This window comes from Natrix helvetica, assembly GCF_964273705.1.
Source record: "Natrix helvetica genome assembly, chromosome: 4".
Taxonomy (NCBI): Eukaryota; Metazoa; Chordata; class Lepidosauria; order Squamata; family Natricidae; genus Natrix; species Natrix helvetica.
The window spans coordinates 145,997,167-146,018,711 of record NC_138550.1 but is presented as its reverse complement, the minus strand read 5'-3'; the positions used below and the strand labels follow the sequence as shown (position 1 = coordinate 146,018,711).

At 41.5% G+C, this 21,545-nt stretch overlaps 1 protein-coding gene across 2 annotated transcripts in view; it reads right to left on the bottom strand.

The window, feature by feature from the left end:
* The window catches only part of GRHL2 (grainyhead like transcription factor 2), a 96,639-nt gene that overhangs the window by 54,456 nt on the left and 20,638 nt on the right, over window positions 1–21,545 (bottom strand). For both annotated transcript variants that reach the window (XM_081951188.1, XM_081951189.1), the window contains exons 2-7: window positions 21,259–21,448; window positions 20,751–20,818; window positions 19,153–19,549; window positions 13,901–13,956; window positions 8,452–8,608; window positions 4,816–4,927 (exon numbers count right to left, since the gene is read on the bottom strand). In XM_081951188.1, the coding sequence (XP_081807314.1) occupies window positions 4,816–4,927; window positions 8,452–8,608; window positions 13,901–13,956; window positions 19,153–19,549; window positions 20,751–20,818; window positions 21,259–21,448 (980 nt within the window). The remainder of the gene's footprint in view (window positions 1–4,815; window positions 4,928–8,451; window positions 8,609–13,900; window positions 13,957–19,152; window positions 19,550–20,750; window positions 20,819–21,258; window positions 21,449–21,545) is intronic.

The window sequence follows — 21,545 nt, the reverse complement described above, 5'->3', positions numbered from 1 at the left end:
ATACATGTCCAAGGACCACCAAGTAACACTGTTTCAGCAATGGGTATCTGCAGGATGTCCACTCTTCCAGTCCTGGAAGATGGGAAGAAATCACTAGAAGAGATATTAGAGGCCCAAAGCATGTAGGGGTTTTAAAGATGACAGTCAGTACTTTGAATTTCATTCAGAAAACTTACTGGAAGATAGTGCAGCTTCCAAAAGATAGAGGGCCAGAATGAATACACTACCACCATCCTGGGCCCACCAGATGTCACTGAAAACATATCATTTTGCAAAACTACTTCTACATACAGCATTATGAACATTAAAAAAATAATAATCTTAAACTGCATTTGCTAATATTAATCTGCTAGATCAGTGATCGCAAACCTTTTCGGCACCGAGTATCAAAAATGTTGTGTGGAAATGTTTTGCGCGGTCATTGGGGGCTGTGCTCCGGAAAAGCCAAACTTCCAGGCTCTAGCGCACATCCATACCTAATAATCAGCTAGCTGGCGTGCATGCACACACCAGTTTTTGGCACTGCTGCACGTGCAAAGGACAGCTGCTCATCACACACATGCGTGCCAGAAACCCGGAAGACAAACAGGCAAGGCTGCACATGCCGGGCAACATGGCTTCGCATGTCATTTAGGGCACACGTGACATAGGTTCGCAATCACGGTACTAGATCCAAATCTTTCTTTAGGACCCTGAGATAATATCTAACTTAGGAATAAACTAAATATATTGTTTGCATGTTGATGAAAATATGTGATCTAAACATGTTCCTTACATGATTCTATGGCCTGGAAACAAGAGATGGTAAACTTCTCCATCATCTCTTGGCATGAAACCTTGCATGGCACAAGTGCCCGTATGGAAGCTCTTGGAAAAGAAAAATGTGATACTTTGCTCTGGAATTTGCAAACTAAAATAATGAAGGTTTCTTGTTAGAAAAACTTCTTTATTTAAGGCTGTTTACCCCCGATATTGTGCCTTAACAATTGCTCAATATTCATAATAAGCTGATACAGGTCACTTTTCAGGTTTGACCAGTAGTTAAAATATATAATTAGTAACTGAACTGATTTTATCTGATAATGCTGTAAGAAACTTTGATTCCAAATGTTTAGATGCATTTTTATTTTTACTTGCTTACCATTCTCTTTATTTCAAAAAATAAATATCTATATCTTTTCAAAGACCGCAAAAGAAGTTTTGAAAGCTTTTGGGAAATGGTAGATGATTGGCAATGCAATCCCCATCTGTTTCCTCCTAAAATCCCACCTCATCAATGATCCTCACTCCTAGATAACATAATTCTACAAAGGTAGCTAAAGAGATTTTATCTTTATATTGTGAATATCTCCAAACATAGAGCTTCAGTGTTTGAATATCTTTTCCTTATAGTATTTTGCTATGGTTCTTACTCCATAATACTTGTATAAACATCAAGCAATTACTTGTTATTAATTGCTTGATGTTAGACAGCACCACCACCAGATGGATTCATAATTGACTAACCAACCCCACTCAACGTGTAGTCCTCAATGGAACTGCATCTACATGGGGGGGAAGTATGCAGTGGAGTACCCCAAGGCTCTGTTTTAGGCCCAGTACTCTTCAACAACTTCATCAATGATTTGGATGAGGGAATAAATGGGGGACTCATCAAATTTGCAGATGACACCAAGCTGGCAGGAATAGCCAACACTCCAGAAGATAGGCTTAAGATATAGAAGGATCTTGACAGATTCGAACATTGGGCACTATCTAATAAAATGAAATTCAATGGTGAAAAGAGTAAGGTTCTACATTTAGGCAACAAAAATGAAATGCACAGGTACAGTATAGGTGGTACCTTGCTCAATAGTAGTAACTGTGAAAGGGATCTTGTAATCCTAGTGGACAACCATTTAAATATGAGCCAGCAGTGTGCAGCAGCTGCCAAAAAGCCAACACAGTTCTAGGCTACATAAGCAGAGGGATAGAATCAAGATCACGTGAAGTGTTAATACCACTTTATAATGCCTTGGTAAGGCCACTCTTGGAATACTGCATTCAGTTTTGGTCGCCACAATGTAGAAAAGATGTGGAGACTCTAGAAAGAGTGCAGAGAAGAGCAACAAAGATGATTAGGGGGCTAGAGGCTAAAACATATGAAGAACGGTTGCAGGAACTGGGTATGTTTAGTTTAATGAAAAGAAGGACTAGGGGAGACATGATAGCAGTGTTCCAATATCTCAGGAGTTGCCACAAAGAAGAGGGAGTCAAACTATTCTCCAAATCACCCGAGGGCAGTACAAGAAGCAATGGGTGGAAACTAATCAAGGAGAGAAGCAACTTAGAACTGAGGAGAAATTTCCTGACAGTGAGAACAATTAATCAGTGGAACAGCTTGCCTCCAGAAGTTGTGAATGCCCCAACACTGGAAGTCTTTAAGAAGTTGTTGGATAGCCATTTGTCTGAAATGGTATAGGGTTTCCTGCCTAGGCAGGGGGTTGGACTAGAAGGCCTCCAAGGTCCCTTCCAACTCTGCTATTGTATTATATTGTACTGCAAGAAAAGCCCAAAGTAGAGAAGATTCAGGGGAAGGGAGAGATATGGTAACAATCTTCAAATAGCTATCAAGCAGAACTCCTGACACAGAACTAGAATCAGTTGGTATTAAAAAATGGCAGAGAAGTTTAGGAGAAAATTACTAAAAATAAGAGCTGGTGAAGAAAAGAAGAGGGTGCCCTTGAAATGGTGGCTTCTCCCTTGTGGGAAGTATTTAAGCAATGGCTTTGTCAGAGATACTATACAGGTGGCCCTTGACTTACAACAGTTCATTTAATGAACATTCAACGTTACAACATCACTGAAAAAAGTGACTTATGACCCTTATTTCACTTACAACAATTACAGTGTCCCCATGGCCATGGGATCAAAATTCAGATGCTTGGCAATTAACTCATATTTATGATGGTTGCAGTGTTCCGGGATCACCTTTTGCAATCTTCTAACAAGCAAAGTCAATGGGGAAGCTAGATTCACTTAACAACCGTGTTATTAATTTATCAAGTGCAGTGATTCACTTAACAGCTGTGACAAGAAAGGTTATAAAATGGGGCAAAACTCACTTGATAAATTAGGAACAGAAATTTTGGGCTCAATTTTGGTCATAAGTCGAGGACTACCTGAGCTCACATTCTATATATAGATTAGACATTAAGCATGGGGTTAGACCAGATGAAGTCCAAAATTCCTATGATTCTAAACTAGGTAAAAACACAAAAGTTGGAGTTTAACTTTTAATCTGAGCAATGGAGAACTCTGAAGAGGGCTACAATTTCATACAAAACACTGCAATATTACACAGCTGAATAAATGGAACATAGAAGACCAACTAAGTAATCTTCTGTACGCTGTGTCCAAATAAGATCATCATAAATGAAAGTTAAAATCTGACAAGAGGTTGGAAGGATCAGGAAAAGCTGATTTCCTCTGAGAGAGAGAGGAAAAAAAACTAAAGAAAAACTAAAGAATATGAGAACACTATTCAAGTAGCTAATATTAACATACAATATCTTATAAACTTCCTTAATAAGAAGTATGATTTGGGTGAGCTGCAACTTGAACAACTATGGGAATTTTTCATTTTTAAAGTCAAAAAGAATACAACCCTGCTCCCTTATGAAATATCTCTGGCAAGGAAAAGGGAGAAAGGCAAGTGGCACATGGACACTAACTCTGCCAACCTGGATTTCAGTATCAAGAAGACAGATGGTAGACCAAAATTCTTCACAAGATCAAAACCTTTCACAAAAATGGTGAAGGCAATCTCATGCCATTACATTGCAAGCTCTACTGTTTTAGTACATGTGTGCAACATTGCAATGCAATTCCAACATTTGCCACCACACCACTGTCTCCTGAGCTGGATAGGTCAAAATTTGACAAAAGCCTCAAAATTACTTAAAATTTAGTTTACATAATTTAATTACTTTAAAAAGACTTCATAAAACTCTGCTTTTCAGTTGGTGGGCTACAAGCACTATATTGCATAAAATGATTTACGGATGAATCTTTACTGCCAACCACTGTTAATCTTTTGTCGATTATTTTGAAAGATGGAGGAAATAAATGAATAGAATAGAATTCTTTATGACAGAAGAGTAAATAGGGAGAAGAGGATAAGGTGAGATTAGGAAAGATGATCAAATAAAGATATCCTTCCTTAGTTTAGACATCTCCAAATGTCTTGGACAAGGACTCCCAGAATTACTAATGAGATACAACCCAGTGTATCAGGAAGATACCAGGTACATTAAAAACTGATGTCAAATGCAGTGTATCTCATGGCCAGTTGGAAAAATACATAGGAATGTGTATTACTGGTTACCATGGTAATGAAAGAGAATAAGTTATCTCAGCGGGAAGTCTGGTGACAGAAAACTGATGAGAAATTTTGGAAACTGGAATCTGCAGTTTTGAATCAACTTTGTTTTCATATTACTAGTTCACCTAAAGTATTTAACACATAAAACAAAGTCAGTTTAGGCTTTCAAGATGTAGTCTTTGCTTAGACTGACTACTACTCTCCCAGAAATATTATATTATAGTTTTCAAGAGGTGAAAAGGAAATCCCATGTTGTAATTTTGCACCAAGCGTGAAAAATACTTTAGAGCAGCCTTGTTGCATACCAAACCAGGCTTGGTTTGCCAATTGGCTATTCCAACTTCAAAATAAAATTGACTTCTGGATTTGAATTGGTTCTCCAGTTGCTAGTCTCCAAGGTAATAAAAAATGTCTGTGAAGACAGGTATTCACGGGGCTACTTTATCACTCACCAATGTCCAAGACCCTCTGTTTAGCTGTGTGCTGTCGTGAATGCCAATATTTCCAGTGCTTCAACTGCTCATCCCGATTTTTATCTTCACTGAATACAACCATGATCACACTCTAGATAAAGACCGCAAAACAATCATCAATTGGTTATGGTCACTAACCAAAATGCTAAGCAATATAAATGTGTGTGCATGTGCATACACACACACACACACACACACACACACATTTCCCATGGTGTAGCAGAATACAGCATTAATGCATCAAAAACTCACAAAACGTATAAAATATCTATCAAAATATAAAACATCAGAGCAGTGAATTATTTTAAACACCCACAGCATGAATGATGAGTAAAATTATGTATAAAACTGAGTTATATGTGAGCAATTACTGGGTAGCTAAGCTTATGGCTGGATGCCTAGATATTTTAGCCAGTGGACAGCAGTGCCCTTGAGAGGATGCATTTCATGCAGAGATCCAGGGAACATTCTGAAGAGGTATTCCATCATAATATGATGTAAAGTTTGATGAGACGTTCCCACAATCACAGTCAGGATTATCAACCAGGTCCCTCTTGTATTTCCAATATTGGCACCTACCATGGTTGATTTGATTCCAGTTGAGTGCTGACTGGCTGATGCTCTCTGTTTAAAACTCCATCATCCACTCATGCCTCCAATGCAGTGGTGGGTTGCAGGCAGTATGCCCTGGTACGGGCGTACCGGTGCCTGACCGGAAGGACCGGGTACCGTTCCGGTACGGTGCTCCGGAGGGCCTACCTGTCCGCCTGCGCTCCTTACCTGTCTTTAAACTCTTTGGCGCTTCCACGCATGGCACGTACAGTGCCTGCGCAACGCTCCGCTGAGCAGCTGGAGCCACACGGAGGCTTGCGGAGGCATCGCTGGAGGGTAAGATGCATGCACGCGCTGCGTGCGTTCATGTGGACCCACGCCAGGGCCCATTGCAACGTACCAGTTGCAACAGGATCTAGAACCCACCACTGCTCCAATGCTTTTTGTGAATGTACCTTGTTTATCATAGGGCGACCAAATTTATCAATGGAGACTGAGTGGAGCAAGTGACCAGTTTTAAGTTTCTGGGTGTTATCTTAAAAGAGGACCTGACCTGGGGCACTCACATTGCGGCACTGGTCAAAAGGGCCCAACATAGAATATATTACCTGAGACTTCTCAGGAAACAACAAATGAATGAAAACCTGCTGTTGACCTTCTACTGCTGGACCATAAAGAGTATTCTAAGTTACTGCATCTGTCTATGCTTTGCCAATTGCACAGTGGGAGATTGGACAGCACTCCAGAGGGTTAACATCATTGGCCAAAGGATCATTGGTTGCCCTCTCCCCTTTTTGGAAGAGCTTTATAGCTCCCGCTGCCTTAAGAAAGTCCAAAACATTCTTAAAGATCCATCTCATCCTGGGCACCCTTTTTCTGAACTATTGCCATCTGGCAGACAGTACAGGATAATAAAAACAAAGACAAATAGGCTGAAAAACAGCTTCTATCCCAGGGCGGTAACTATATTGAATTCTACGGTACAGTGCAATATTAATGCAATATTGGGTTTTCAATTTCAATTATATAGAACGTAACGGATGTACGTTTGTGTTTTTATTTTTACAATTGTAATGTACACTGAAGATGGCATTTAATTTCGTTGTACCATGTGCAATGATAATAAAGTAAACTAACTAAACTAACTAACTAAGCTCCCATGTCAAGAGAAACAGAGGAAGAAACTCATAAAGCCTAACAATTAAGCAATCCTCAACTTACAGAAATGTCAATTAAGTCTGTTGAGTCCTGTGACCTCCTTACTGCAGATATCCACATTAAAGCATCCCCCAGGCTCTGCTTTTTAAGGTCTGTTTGTACATGTCCAGTGAAGCAGAGCCCACCACCTTCCTTGGGGAATAGATTCTTTTACCATCTGAATTGACTACACTGGACAAAGAATTCCTTGCTGAATTACCAGCTATCCACAGTGGTGGATTTCCCAGTGTCCTGGAGTCATGTCATATCAGGCACATAGTAACACTGAACTGATGATTAAATCGAATTGCCTAGTATTTCTCTGAATAGCTAAAAAGAAAAAAAAAACCTGAAAAAAAGTCCCAGCCCTGCCAACAGACCAAAAATGCCAGCTTCACATGGCACTCAACCAATTCAAATTAGAAACAAGCCTGGCTATTCCCAGACAACAAGCCACAATCATTCCTTCTTGTGAAACTTAGTAAATGAATGGCAGAATTATGCCCCAACACTGGAAGTCTTTAAGAAGATGTTGGATAGCCATTTTTCTGGAACGGTATAGGGTTTCCTGCCTAGGCAGGGGGTTGGACTAGAAGACCTCCAAGGTCCCTTCCAACTCTACTATTGTATTGTATTGTATAATTATGATTGTGGTCTGTGGTTTGCCCTCACCCACATTTCATATTTAGAGCTCCAAGCATCTTGGAGAAGTAAAGGACCATCATCTTCCACTGAAACTGCCTGAATTTTAGCATTATCACTACAGATATTTCTCCATACCTTCTGGAATTACTGAACTAACTGATGACAGGGAGATGTACAAGGGTGGTTTTTGAAAATTTTTACTATTGGTTCAGTGAATGTGGCTAGATGATGGGCATGAGACTGAGTGGGCATGGCCAACTTGACGTCACTCATGCACACTCAGTCACATGACCCATCACCACCAACCGAAGCAGTGATGAAAAGTTTTGAGGGGGGGCGCACCAGGCCAGGGCTCTTCGCTGCCTTTTAGGGGGGGATCCCCATAGCGCCTTTATTTTGTTCCGTGGTCTCCCTCACAGGCAGCTTCTCTTTCTGGCCCACAAGCAGAGAACAAGGTTGCTACCTGGCCCCCCAATGTGGTTTTCTTTCTGGTACCTCATACTCAGAAAAAACTTACTTGGTATCAAATACGATGTCTTCTCAATACCCAATGAAAGGTATATTTGTATTTGCTCGTGTTCCTAGTGTAACCTTTTAACTAATGCTTTCAGGTAGTCTGAAAGCAATACTGGCACAAGTAACTTATATCCATACACAAAAATGGCTATAAACTGGGAAAGGATCTCAAAACAGCCCTACTGAACTTTGAAGAGATGCTGTTGTCTTAATACTTTAAGACATATAGATTTCAACTTCCAGAATTTCTCAGCCAACCATGCTTCATAGAGAATTCTGGGAGTTGAAGTCCACTTGCTTTAGTTGCCAATTTTGGGTACCCCTGATTTAAGCTATGGGTTTGAAGGAGCATTTTCCACTAGTTCTAGTAACTTTTGAGCAATCCTTATCATCACTTTTTATTTATTTTTTATATAGAAATCTTAAATTGCAAAACAAGACCTTAACATTTCAAAGAAACAGACAATACCTACGATAATTTAGCATTCCAGGACAGGTATAGTGGTCCATGATATTTTGTATTGAGAATTCAGTTTCAGGTTTCTGATTCACAATCTTTTTGGAGAAGAATGAGCTTAAACTTCTATTAAGAGATTGGTGGTTATAACTGTATTCACATTTCAGCAGAATGAAAACAAGGACACATATTAAAAGTCTTTAGCCAACCAACATGATCAATTAATATACATGCAAGACTAGCCATACCCGGACTTTGCTGATTGGATATCTGAAGCATTTGTTGTCCCCAGCTTCACTCAGTGTTACGGCATAAAATTGCCCTTTGTTTAAGTAAGTCATTGGTCCTTCTCCTTGTTTTTGGCGGAGAGATTTGGTAGCTTCCAAAGTATATCGAAATGTGTTACTATAAAGAAAATAAGAATAAACGTAGAAAATACATTATTGAAGAAACGTTGAATAAAGGCCTTAGAATTATTATTATAAATGCATGCCTTAGATTGATGCATTCATTCATATAATAGCAATAGCACTTATACTTATATACAGCTTCATAGTGCTTTTACAGCCCTTTCTAAGCAGTTTACAGAGTCAGCATATTGCCCCCAACAATCTGGGTCCTCATTTTACCGACCTTGGAAGGATGGAAGGTGAGCTAGTGAGAATCAGACTGCCGAACTGCAGGCAGCTGGCAGACAGCAGAAGTAGTCTGAATGCAGTTTAGCAGAATGCAGTTAGTACGCTTAGCAACAGAAATGCTGGCCTCAATTATGATCATAAGTCAAGGACTACCTGTAGGGGGATGTTGTTCTTAATTGTTAAATTTAAGAGCAGCTACCCAGCACTAAGCAAACTATTAAACCTATATCCAGACTCACCACTATAGAGTCTCCTTACCTTATCAACTGGTAAACATTTCATATGAAATACATGCTTGCAATCCAGGGATCCTTCCTAACTGAATGTTAGGTTTTATGCTTAGCCTCAAATTCAAGATAGATTTAACTAAATATGGATTTACTTTTTAGTGGGGATTATCATATATTCTGCCATTTCACTCAGCTTTCTTCTATGTTTAAAATAATGTACTTCTCATAGTGACTGCAGGGAGAGTGGATTACATCCTATTGTAATTCAAAGTATTTGGCTTTGAATGAAATCATTAGTTTTACAAATGATTTACTCTGGGCGAAGACTAGATCTTGAGAGTGTCCGTTTTGCAATGTTTCTCCCCCAACGAGGAGGATTGTTTTCATTTTATCCTATGCATCTGTCTGCCTCTCTCACTTTCTCAAGCTCATATTAGTGAGGAAGAAAAAACAAAATTCTTGCTTGTTCAATTCTTTTGCTGTCTGGTGAATCTTAGGCTTTAGTGCAGGGGTGTCCAAACTTGGGAACTTTAAGACTTGTGGACTTCAACTTCCAGAATTCCCCAGCCAGCATGGCTGGCTGGTGAATTCTGGGGGTTGAAGTCCACAAGTCTTAAAGTTCCCAAGTTTGGACACCCCTGCTTTAGTGAAAAACAAAGTGAACCCAAGCCAAAGTCTTTCCTCCTCTTTATTACATCACAGGTGTGATAAATGCCATACCACATTGTCTGCACTCTGTGCTGTTATTATGATTATGCAACCAGTGGAATTCTAGCTTCCTGTTTTTAAAGATTTTTTTTTAAAGATTCCTGTGTTTCATGGAAACATGTTTTCAAATCACTATATCATTGACAGTGATCACAAGAGTGTTTTTGAACAGACAGAAGTTTAAAACAACAGTAGGTAGACATGATGTAAACAAAACTGTGATTGCAAAACTGTCAATAGTTGAAAAAGTGCTATTCCAGGGCTAAAACTAACAGGGTTCATTCTTATTTAATCACCAGTTGCTAGATAAAAATACACCTTTGGCTTGCTAAGAAATTGTTTGATCAAATGCTTTACTTTACTTTTGAAACCTAATTATACGAAATAGCCTAAGTGTCAGGCCTGCAGTTATATTCCTTTTTAGGATCTTTGGCCTGCCATACTCTCTATTATTTCATTATGCTGTTTCATTAGTGTAGTAATTGGGAGGGGGAATAGAAAGGAGTAGAATTGTGGAATGTGTTGTCATTCTTTTCTAGAAGCCCAAGGTCATCTTTTGTCTCTGCACCTCTGCACCTGACCAGAACCAGCTGGGTGGAGATGCCAGCGTGGAAGAAGATTGGACCATGTGATGGATTTATGGGTGTGGGTATAAGATCATGAACTTTCAACTGGGTGGAATCCCAGGAAGCTTTTAGATTTGGGATTCCACAGATGTGCCAACATGTCTGTCTTATTGAATTGGAACTTTCAAGGATAGCTCTGCCTTGGACTCTGATTTAATTCTGCACGATATTTGGAACGCTGACTCTATGTTATATTGACAATATTCCTCTCTTTCACTTATTTAAGAAAGCTTCTGCTTCTGAAAAAAATGAAAGAAAAAAGGATATCATTTGCATTTTAAAAAAAGAAAATAATACTTTTGTAATGTATTCCTCCACACCTCTGTATTTATAAAGGAAAAAGTGAAAAGTGGAGGAAAAATGGGAAATGTGTTTTGATCCAAATAATCTCAATATAATGCACATTTGAGAAAAAGAACCCTATCTTCACATATATGTGCAGACAATCTCTGTGCTGAGATCATGGATGAGGTTCTTTTTAACATAGTTAATAATGACTTCGAACAGGGATGTCACACTTGCTTGTCATGGCATTGTCACATGATGTATCACAACTATTTTCCCCTTCACTAAACCAGGCATGGGCATGGCCAACATTGGATGCCTCTGGCCCGTCGGCTGCAAGTTTTACAGCCCTGACTTAGAATCATGAGTGCAAATTATTTCAGGTGTCCAAATGTAAAATAAAAAAGTGCTTGAGGATATTTCCCAAAATGGGAAATGTGTTTTGATCCAAATAATCTCAACATAATGGACATTTGAGAAAAAGAACCCTATCTTCACATATATGCAGAGGACCTCGGCTGATCTTGAAGCTGATAGTTAATTCAATGAAAATGTCAACACAATGCGGCATAGCTATGAAGGTGAATTCTATTCATACTATGAGTCATTAGGAAAGGGATCAAAAACAAAACCTGTATTTTAATGCCTTTCTAAATATACTTTATGGATACATTTAAGATATTGGACAAACCTCAACTGCTGTGTCTCAAAAAATTAATATAATACTGGAAAAGGCTGTACATAAAATGAAGGTTAGAGTTGCAGTTTTTTTTTCATTTTGAAAAAAAAAAAAAAACGACCGAGTTGGTAGAGATTTTGAAAATTATGCATGTCATGAAGAATGCGAAAAGCGAATGCCTTTCCTTCTCTCATAATAATATAGATTGGATTTAACCTAGATTTATCCAATGAAGATGAATGAGAGAAGATTCTGGAGAGCTTAAAGCAGTCTTTCTTAATCTTTTTATTCTGTTGGAAACTTGAAATGACTTTCATGTCTCAGAGAATCCCTGAGCAAAAATATTGAAAATTTACAGTACCATTCACTTCTGGTCCACACAATCCATGTTTTCAACAAAGGGGCCTTGACTCCAGCTGTGTGCAGGAATCCAAATTAGGGCACTTACAAGTGAATGCTTTTTAGTCTACATCAGTGAAAATGTAAGTTTTCTAAATCACAGGGAATCATTGTTCCATTTTACTCTGTTCGGGTATTTTATTCAATTCTGATCATCACATTTGAAGAAAGATTCAGATCATCTTGAACAGGTTTGGAGAAGGGCGACACGGAATAATTAAAGGACTAAAAACTAAGTGATGGGGGAAAAAACCAAAGATGGTATGAATGGTTAGCTGGAGGAAATAATACTTTACAAATGTCAGACAAAAGAAAGAGGTGTCAGCCAAAAAAAAAGGCCAAGAGTAATACCTTATCATTTTAGAGCACAGGTGTCAAACTCACAGTGTTACTGTTACTGCCATGTGACATTTCACAATGTTTTTTCCCTTCACAGAGCTGGGATGGGCATATGAAACATCCGGACAGTTTGACACCCCTGTTCTAGAGGGCAGATTACTGAATTCAATTTTCAGAAAGGCAGATCTTGCCTGAATTGCTTGGGAAAATGTAAGTTGGAATCAATTGCTAAGGGAAATACTAAGCACCCCTTCATTGGACAAGCGGCATTCAAATGAAGTTACTGCCAAGGATGATTCACCACTCCAGGCTGTGCTGGAGATGCCAAGGAAATCTGGAACTGGTGGCTGTGGAGGTTGTTAGGATTTGATAGAACAAAACAAGCTCAGATTAAATCTCATCATGTTGCTATTTGTCAGTAAATATCTGGATAATACAGAGGTATCTGCCCCGGTGGTTATTCTTTACAGTTATTCTATTGTGCTGCCTTTTTAAGAACTGTTGGGCTTCTTCCTGGATTCTTGGTTTTCTGATTAAGTAGCCGGTGGAAGCTGTGGCTAAGGAGCCTTCATCCAGGTTTGAATGTTGTACCAATTATGACCGTACTTGGCTCAGATGCTTCCAATATAGTTAACCTTCATCCTAATCACTGGACTGCACTTTGTGTGAATCTGCCTTTGCAGGTAGCACCTAGACCCGTGATGGCGAACCTATGGCATGCGTGCCACAGGTGGCACGTGGAGCCATATTTGCTGGCACGCCAGCAGTCAGCTCCGATGCACATGTGCACGCCAGTCAGCTGAAGGAAAGCCTCGGAGGCTGGGGAGGGCAAAAAATAGGCCCAATGGGCGAACCAGAAGTTCATTCCTGAACTTCCGGTTGGCTTGTTGGGGCCATTTTTTGCCCACCCCAGGCTTCAGGGAAGCCTCTGGAGCCTGGGAAGTGGTCATGCGCACATGCGCAGGGAGGGGAGTGTTACACACGCATGTGGGCGGGGAGGATTGAATTGGTGTGGGCATGCGCACATGCGATAGCGCGCACGCACACAATTTTGGCACGCCATAAGAAAAAGGTTTGCCATCACTGATCTAGACTGTTAGTAAGGGCAGTCGTTGCAGGATCTCACCAATTTTAAAGCACTACCTGCCAATCGCTATTTGGACTCAATTCAAATACCTGGCTATCAGAACCCTATTCCACCTCTGCCCTTCTAGTACAAAGATCTAGTGAAGCCTTGTTCAGGCTGAATGGTACAGAAAGCATGGCTAGATGCCATGCATTTTCATTTTAGCCTTAGTAACTACAAAAATTTCCTGTGAAACACTTTCTGATTGTGTACGAATCCAGCAACTATGTAGATAGAACTAATCCTTGCCATTTTCTTTTCAGGCGGAGCAACAATGTTGGGTGCAAGGTACACCTATATTGCATTCACATATTACAGTAAGATGAAGAAATCACACTCCCAACCATAGATATCTCCCTCTGGTCATTCAAAATGAGGTAGAGAAGAAATTTTCCAATTCTTACTGTCGCTTTGCTATGTGGCACAAATTACATGGATAAAACGTACTTCTACTGGATCTCATTACAAGATATATTTCTTCTTCTGAATTTCATTTAGACAGGAGAAGAAAAGAAGAGACTGAGTAGGCTGAATGCAAGTTTAAAAAGTCTTCTTCATGAGAAATGCCCAAAATCAGTGCCCTCCATGCAAATTTCTAGCCTGAAGCCAATCAGAAGCTTTTATAAATCTAGTGTACCTTCAGTATTTTCTCATTGTCAATACTTACTTGGCTGTTTGTTCATAAATATATTCCTCGGGACCCGCAGAACTACTGCGAAATTTCTGAAAGATGAAGAAATAATATATATCAAGAGTAGTTGAGCAGAAGATAACAACTAACTTAAGCTCTACTGATTTCCACTTGACTGGATCCAATCCAATAGATCTAAAGACAAAATATTTTCTAAAACACTCATATGAGGTACAAAATATCAAGATAATTTTAAAAGAGGCAAGAAGTGTAGTTTTAGAAACACCTGTATTCAAAATTGTTTGACTCTCGAAAATACTTTGAAAATTTCTTTTTAAAAAAACTCACAAATACAATAATACAATACAATAATACAATAGTAGAGTTGGAAGGGACCTTGGAGGTCTTCTAGTCCAACCCCCTGCCTAGGCAAGAAACCCTATACCGTTCCAGACAAATGGCTATCCAACATCTTCTTAAACGGCTCCCCCCTCATCCACAATCTAATTTTGGAGGGGGAGCCGGACCTCGCAGGAATAACCGAGACCTGGTTGGGCCACGAGGGAGGCTTACCCCTCGTGGAAATGTGCCCGCCAGGTTATCGAGCATTTCACCAGCCTCGGGCCCAGGGAAGGGGCGGAGGGGTAGCGGTGATTATCCAGGAAGACTTGGAGCCGAGAGAGTTCACTGTGCCACAGACATCCGGGTGTGAGTCCCTTGTCGTGAGATGGGGCCCAGGGAGGCAGTTGGGCCTGCTGATAGTATACCTGGCTCCTCGCTATACATCAGCGGCCCTACCCGAACTCCTCGAGCTGATCTCATCGGTGGCGGTTGAAACCCCCAAACTCTTAGTGATGGGGGATTTTAATCTGCCGTCGATGGGAGAAGCGTCTGAGGGGGTTCGGGAGTTCATGGCTTCCATGACAGCCATGGACCTGACCCAATTAATTCAGGGCCCTACTTACGAGGGAGGCCACACGCTGGACCTTGTCTTTGTCTCTGGCCAGTGGACGAGTGATCTGGGAATAGGGGATCCAACTATTATTCCCCTGTCATGGTCAGATCACTCACTTCTCCGGCTTGACTTCCCTGGTGCTACCCCCCGCTGCGGGGAGGCGGAACCGGAAGGTATTAGATGGTTCCGCCCCAGGCGCCTGATGGAACCAGATAGGTTCCAGACGGAGCTTGGGCCACCTCCTGTGGACCTGACCCGCCACCAGGTGGAGGACCTGGTAGACGCATGGAATAGTGCGACTGCCGGGGCTCTGGACCGGGTGGCGCCTTTGCGGCCTCTCCTGCGGCGACGAACCACCCTGGCCCCTTGGTTTACCGAGGAGCTAAGGGTGATGAAACGCCACAAGAGACGCCTAGAGAGTCGTTGGAGATCCTCCCGTTCCGAATTTGACCGAGCACAGGCACGAGCCTATTTGAGGACGTACCTTGTGGCATTAAGAGCGGCCAAACGTCAATATTGTGCCGCTCTTATTGCGTCCGCAGATAACCGCCCTGCCGCCCTGTTTCGGGTGACTCGCTCTCTCTTGTTTGAGAGACCGCGGGAAGCCCCTTTACAGGGCAGAGCAGAGGAGTTTGGGAAATATCTACAGGACAAAGTCGCTCAAATCCGGATGGGATGGGCCCCTTTCAGTGGTCCAGTTGAGACGCCCATGGCGAGTCTTGAGGGACCGCTTTGGGAGGAGTTTGACTCGGTTGCCATCGAGGATTTGGACAGGTTGCGTGGACGTCTGCGACCCACCACATGTTTATTGGACCCGTGTCCCTCCTGGCTTGTACTGGCATCCTGGGAGGTTACGCGCGACTGGCTCCTGGGCCTAGTGAACGCTTCGTTGGGTGAGGGGTTTCTGCCGGCCGCCTTGAAAGAGGCGGTTGTGAGGCCCCTGCTCAAGAAGCCTTCCTTGGACCCAACGGATCTAGTCAATTATCGTCCAGTCTCCAACCTTCCTTTCTTAGCGAAGGTTGTAGAGAGTGTGGTGGCACAACAGTTCCCACGTCACCTGGAGGAGAATGATTATCTAGACCCGCGCCAGTCCGGCTTCCGACCCGGGCACAGCACGGAGACGGCCTTGGTCGCGTTGGTTGATGATCTCTGGAGGGCCAGAGATAGGGGTTGTTCCTCTATCCTGGTCCTATTAGATCTCTCGGCGGCGTTCGATACCATCGACCATGGTATCCTGTTGCACCGGCTAGAGGGGCTGGGAGTCAGGGGCACCGTTTTACGGTGGTTTGGCTCCTACCTCTCTGGCCGGACGCAATGTGTGTTGGCAGGGGAGCAGAGATCGACCCGGAGCCCCCTCACATGTGGGGTGCCACAGGGGTCGGTCCTCTCGCCTCTCCTGTTCAACACATACATGAAACCGCTGAGCGAGATCATCCGTGGTTTTGGGGTGGGATACCATCTGTATGCTGGTGACACTCAGCTATACATTTCCACCCCAAACCACCCCAACGAGGCTGTTGAAATGATGTCCCGGTGTTTGGAGGCCGTACGGGTCTGGATGGATGGCAACCGACTAAAACTCAACCCTTCCAAGACGGAGTGGCTGTGGCTTCCGGCCTCCCGGTTCAACCAGTGGCTTCCATCTCTGGCCATTGGGGGCGTGCAACTGGCCCCCATGGAACAGGTGCGCAATTTGGGCGTCCTCCTGGATGCCCGGCTGTCCATGGATGACCATGTAACAACCGTGGCAAGGGGGACGTTCCATCAGGTTTGCCTGATGCGCCAATTGCGCCCCTTATTGGACCGGGATGCCCTATGCACAGTCACCCATGCGCTAGTGACGTCTCGCCTGGACTACTGCAATGCTCTCTACATGGGGCTTCCCTTGAGATGCACTCGGAGACTGCAGCTGGTCCAGAATGCGGCCGCGTGGGTGATTATGGGAAGGACTAGATACTCCCCTGTAACACCTCTCCTGCACGAGCTGCACTGGCTTCCTGTGGTCTACCGAGTGCGTTTCAAGGTTTTGATTATGATTTTTAAAGCGCTTCATGGCACAGGAACTAGTTACATGCAGGATCGCATCCTGCCCCATACATCCCTACGACCAATCCGCTCACACAGAGAGGGACTTCTTCGGGTGCCGTCCGCTAAACAGTGTCGGGGGGCGACACCCAGGAGCAGAGCCTTCTCTGTGATGGGCCCAGCCCTGTGGAATGACCTCCCCCGTGACATCAGGATTATTTCCGATCTCCGATCCTTCCGTGTACAGCTGAAGACCCACCTCTTTCAATTATCTGGCCTGGCTCAACCGTAAATTTTTGCCTTATTCCTCCTGACAGTTGTTTTAAGTTTTAAATTTTAAACTGTGTTATTGTAAATGGGGTATTTTAATGGTGATTTTTAATTGTCTAAATGTGATGTAATTTGTTACCTCCTCCGTGCATGTATGTCTTTGTATATGAGTATGTTTATGTGTTTGTACATGTTTTATGCTTTATATGTTCCACTGTACGCCGCCCCGAGTCCTGTCTGGAAAGGGAGCGGCTAATAAATTTAAATTTTTTTTTATTATTATTATTATTATTATTATTATTATTATTATTATTATTATTATTATTATTATTATTATTAAAGACTTCCAGTGTTGGGGCATTCACAATTTCTGGAGGCAAGCTGTTCCACTGATTAATTGTTCTAACTGTCAGGAAGTTTCTCCTCAGTTCTAAGTTGCTTCTCTCCTTGATTAGTTTCCACCCATTGCTTCTTGTTCTGTCCTCAGGTGCCTTGGAGAATAGCTTGACTCCCTCTTCTTTGTGGCAACCCCTGAGATATTGGAACACTGCTATCATGTCTCCCCTAGTCCTTCTTTCTCTTAAGCTAGACATACCTAGTTCTTGCAACCGTTCTTCATATGCTTTAGTCTCCAGTCCCCTAATCATCTTTGTTGCTCTTCTCTGCACTCTTTCTAGAGTCTCCACATCTTTTTTAAATCGTGGCGACCAGAACTGAATGGACTATTACAATTCACTCTACATGGGTCTCCCCTTGAAGAGCCTTCAGAAGTGATGTCTGGTATGGAATATGGTAGCACATGCAATTATGTGCACTCCTTGATAAGCGCATGTTATACCTTTTCTCCTTGAGCTGCATTGGGATTCAATTTATACAGCTAGCTGTAATATGCACTTCATTGCATGAGACCAAATTGTTTGAGGGACCATCTCCATCTGACTATGTCTACCCATTCCATTAGGCCTGGCAAAAAAAGGCATGCTCCAGATTCCATCTGCTAAGAAACGTCATCTAGCAGAACCAGGAAGAGAACATTTTTAATAGAAACACGCGCCTCTCAGAATATCATTTCCCCAGGAGAAAAAGATGGCCTTAAGCTCATCGCATGCTTGTGTTCCATCACTAAAGTTTTCCAGGTGTTGGATAAATAATTTCTATCAGATTTTTTATATCTGGCTCCCAATGTATTCTCCTTTTAGAAGCTTTTTTGCAAGAGTTCATACAGCCTATTTCAATCTTAGCATTTGGTGCCATAATTACTGTGCAAGTCCCATAATAATGGAACATTTCATTGTTTATACTTTGAATAAATGTCCCAAAAGGAAAAAAAATGTCAAAAGGGAACTATTCTAACAATGTTATATCTCTGTTATTTCACCCAAGAATCTCCCAAAACATATTTAGATCTCTGTACAAAAGAGTTTCTTACTACACTAAATCTCAACTATTTTTTTAAAAAGTATACAATCTATATTTCATTAAGCCTTCCAGGACAACTTACAAATACAAAGCAGCATACAAAATTCAGAACAGTCTAAATTTTTAAAAAAGTTAAAATAATATGTTCAAATTCTAAGAGAATCAAAATTCAAATACATTAAGGTGATAGATCAGAAAATGTAATAGAACAAAATTATCCGTGTGCCATTTGAAAGGATAAGAAAATTAGCTGTCAGCTTTGAAGCGAACCTGGGGTTATTACTTGGAACGCTGTCATTAGCATCGGTTGCAGAGAGAATCCTACAAACCTATAACAGCACTGAAAGACTCTCTAGCTAGTCATCGACTGCCTTTGAACAAGGACACTTGGAATACCTCTTCCAAAGATGGAATTTATCCCACTTGGCAACTCAGGAATATCCATTATCCAAAGCCATTGTTTTGAAGTTTATTTCTCACTCATGTCTAAATCACTGACTTATTGGGGCGATAAAGTGAATGAACTGCCCTGACTTCCATTCATAAAAATAAAAAACCTGTGAACAACGAATGAACCTCACACCTTCTGCTCCCACATTCCCCAAAATAATAGACATACCTCTGTTCCTTCATCTTTAAAGGTATCACTGTAAGTACTATCTGGAGTGCTGCGTTGATCGTCTTTCATATAGGTTGAATGGGGTGTGATGCTGGGCACTTCATAATGCGGATGTTCAAATATGACCCCCCGGTGTTCTTCATTTTCTCCCCTGGCATAATGCACTGAAGGAGTCATGTAAACTGGGGTATATTCCTCTGCTTTCACCACCATCACTCCGGTCACAGAAATGGAGGATGGGCTTCCGGATACATTTGAACTGAACTGCTCCCTTTTGGAAGTGTCCAACTGCTCTTGATTGACGGAGAGATTTACTGGCACCGTTTTCAAAACCTGCACTCTGTTTTCACCATTGCTGCTCAAGTTACTTTGCGTTTCGCCAGTGGGAAGACAGTTTCTGAGGGGGGGAAATACAGCGAGTAAAAGCAAATCTTCAGAGGCGGCAAATAGATTAAATAGAAGCAAATAAACCATCAAATCATTTATTTAATTAAATGTTATTAGCATGTCTGTTGACATCTGTGCTGAACTAGAATAGGGAACCCTACATTTGAATTTGCCTTGAGTCATGAAGTTCACTGGTAACCTTGGGCTAAGTGGAAGGAGAGAATTATGAATGTCAAATTTGACTTCCTTCAAAGAAAGGTGGACTATAAACAATACTCCAGGCTGCTGTCCTGATGATTATAATGCTTTGGATTAATGTTGCAAACAATCCTGGAACATATTTATGAAGGGCAGTATAGAAATAACAATAAGTCATCGGAGGTATCATGAATGTAACAGTTCTCCTCTTTGGGTAGTTTGTCCATTGTCTATCATTCCACGATGGAATTGTGCTGTTTCTTTACCTGTGGAAGAAACAGCCAGGAGTGTTCCTTCTGGAACATGGACCTCATATGAAAGAAAAGCACTTCTCAGAACAAGATACAGTGGAACCTCGGGTCACAAACGCTTCTGACCACGACCAAATCAGGTGCAGACCAAAAAATCCACTAAATGTTTCACTCTGTTCACGAACACATCCTCAGGTAGCAATCAATCACAGCCGCAGCGATTTTCCCTCCCGCAACAATTTCCTCTTCCGTGCCTTTTTTTTTTGTTTGTGTGCACGCACAGTCTTGCTTCTGGTCATGATCAAATTGGGTGCCAACCGAAGTCCTGGAATGGGTTACGGTTGTGATTGGAGGTTCCACGGTACCATGGGTAGGGTGTTCTTGCTGACTGAATGTGCCACCCTTATGGAGGGGGAAGTGGCAAATGCAGTGAAAACTTTTTACTAATATAAAAAAATATCTAACATTTAAAAAAATGTTTAACAGAATAACAGAGTTGGAAGGGACCTTGGAGGTCTTCTTGTCCAAGATCTTGTTCAAGCAGAAAACCCGATACCGTTTTAGACCAATGGTTATTCAATCTCTTTTTTAAAACCTCAAGCATTTACAATATTTAATCTACTGTCTTCTGAAATTCCCAACACTTCCAGTCTGATTTTTAAAAAACTTGGCTAATTTTATCTTTATCTTTAGATAAAATCTCCCATCACACATACTGTATATACAGAAAGAGAGAGAGAGACAGATTTAGAGATAACGTACCTTTTCTCCTGGTCTTCCTGATTATCACTCACTTTGTTAACAGGCAATAATCTTCTATCTCTTGGGACCTGAAACATCAGGGCATACAACTTTTTAATCCTTTATTTAAAGGCTATTAAAGGCTCCTTAATGATAGTGGTGGAACTTAGTTAGAATTGATGACCAGATCTAAAACTTCAGATCAATTTTATTTGGTCTTTGGTAGCCTGTGGATCACATGAAAGCAGACTACAGTTTCAAGGACAGATTACAACTAGTTCTAAAATATATCCCTTGGTTAATTACTCTATGTATTTCCAGGGTTGTATCTCATATAATGACTCCAAATGGCTCAGAACAATTCATAAAAAACATAGTTTAAAAAATGCCCTTGCCCTTTCGGTGTCAGACCAGTTATCCTCACATCAACCTCTTGGGTTGAGTCTGGAAATGCAACTGGAGCCAGATTTATTTAAATGCAACAGATTTACCTGCTGTAAAAACCCATTTTCAGCATTTTATTCCCTACCTTATAATAGTCATATAATAATCCCAGAGCAGCAGCACTGTCCTCGTCTCCGTTGATGCTCATCATAGCTTTAGTAGCTGCTGTCAAGGGGTTTTCCAGATAAGACTTCCAAGCTTCATCTTCACTTGTGTAAGCTCTTCTGGTATTAAAGGGGGCATCGCTTGGCACTATAGTCACAAGCCGGTTTTTACTGTGGTTTAAAAATACAAAAAAGCATGCTATCACATCCGAAACACCTTTCTTTACCAATAGCTCATTTTAATCCTAAACAGGATGGCAGAGGAAAA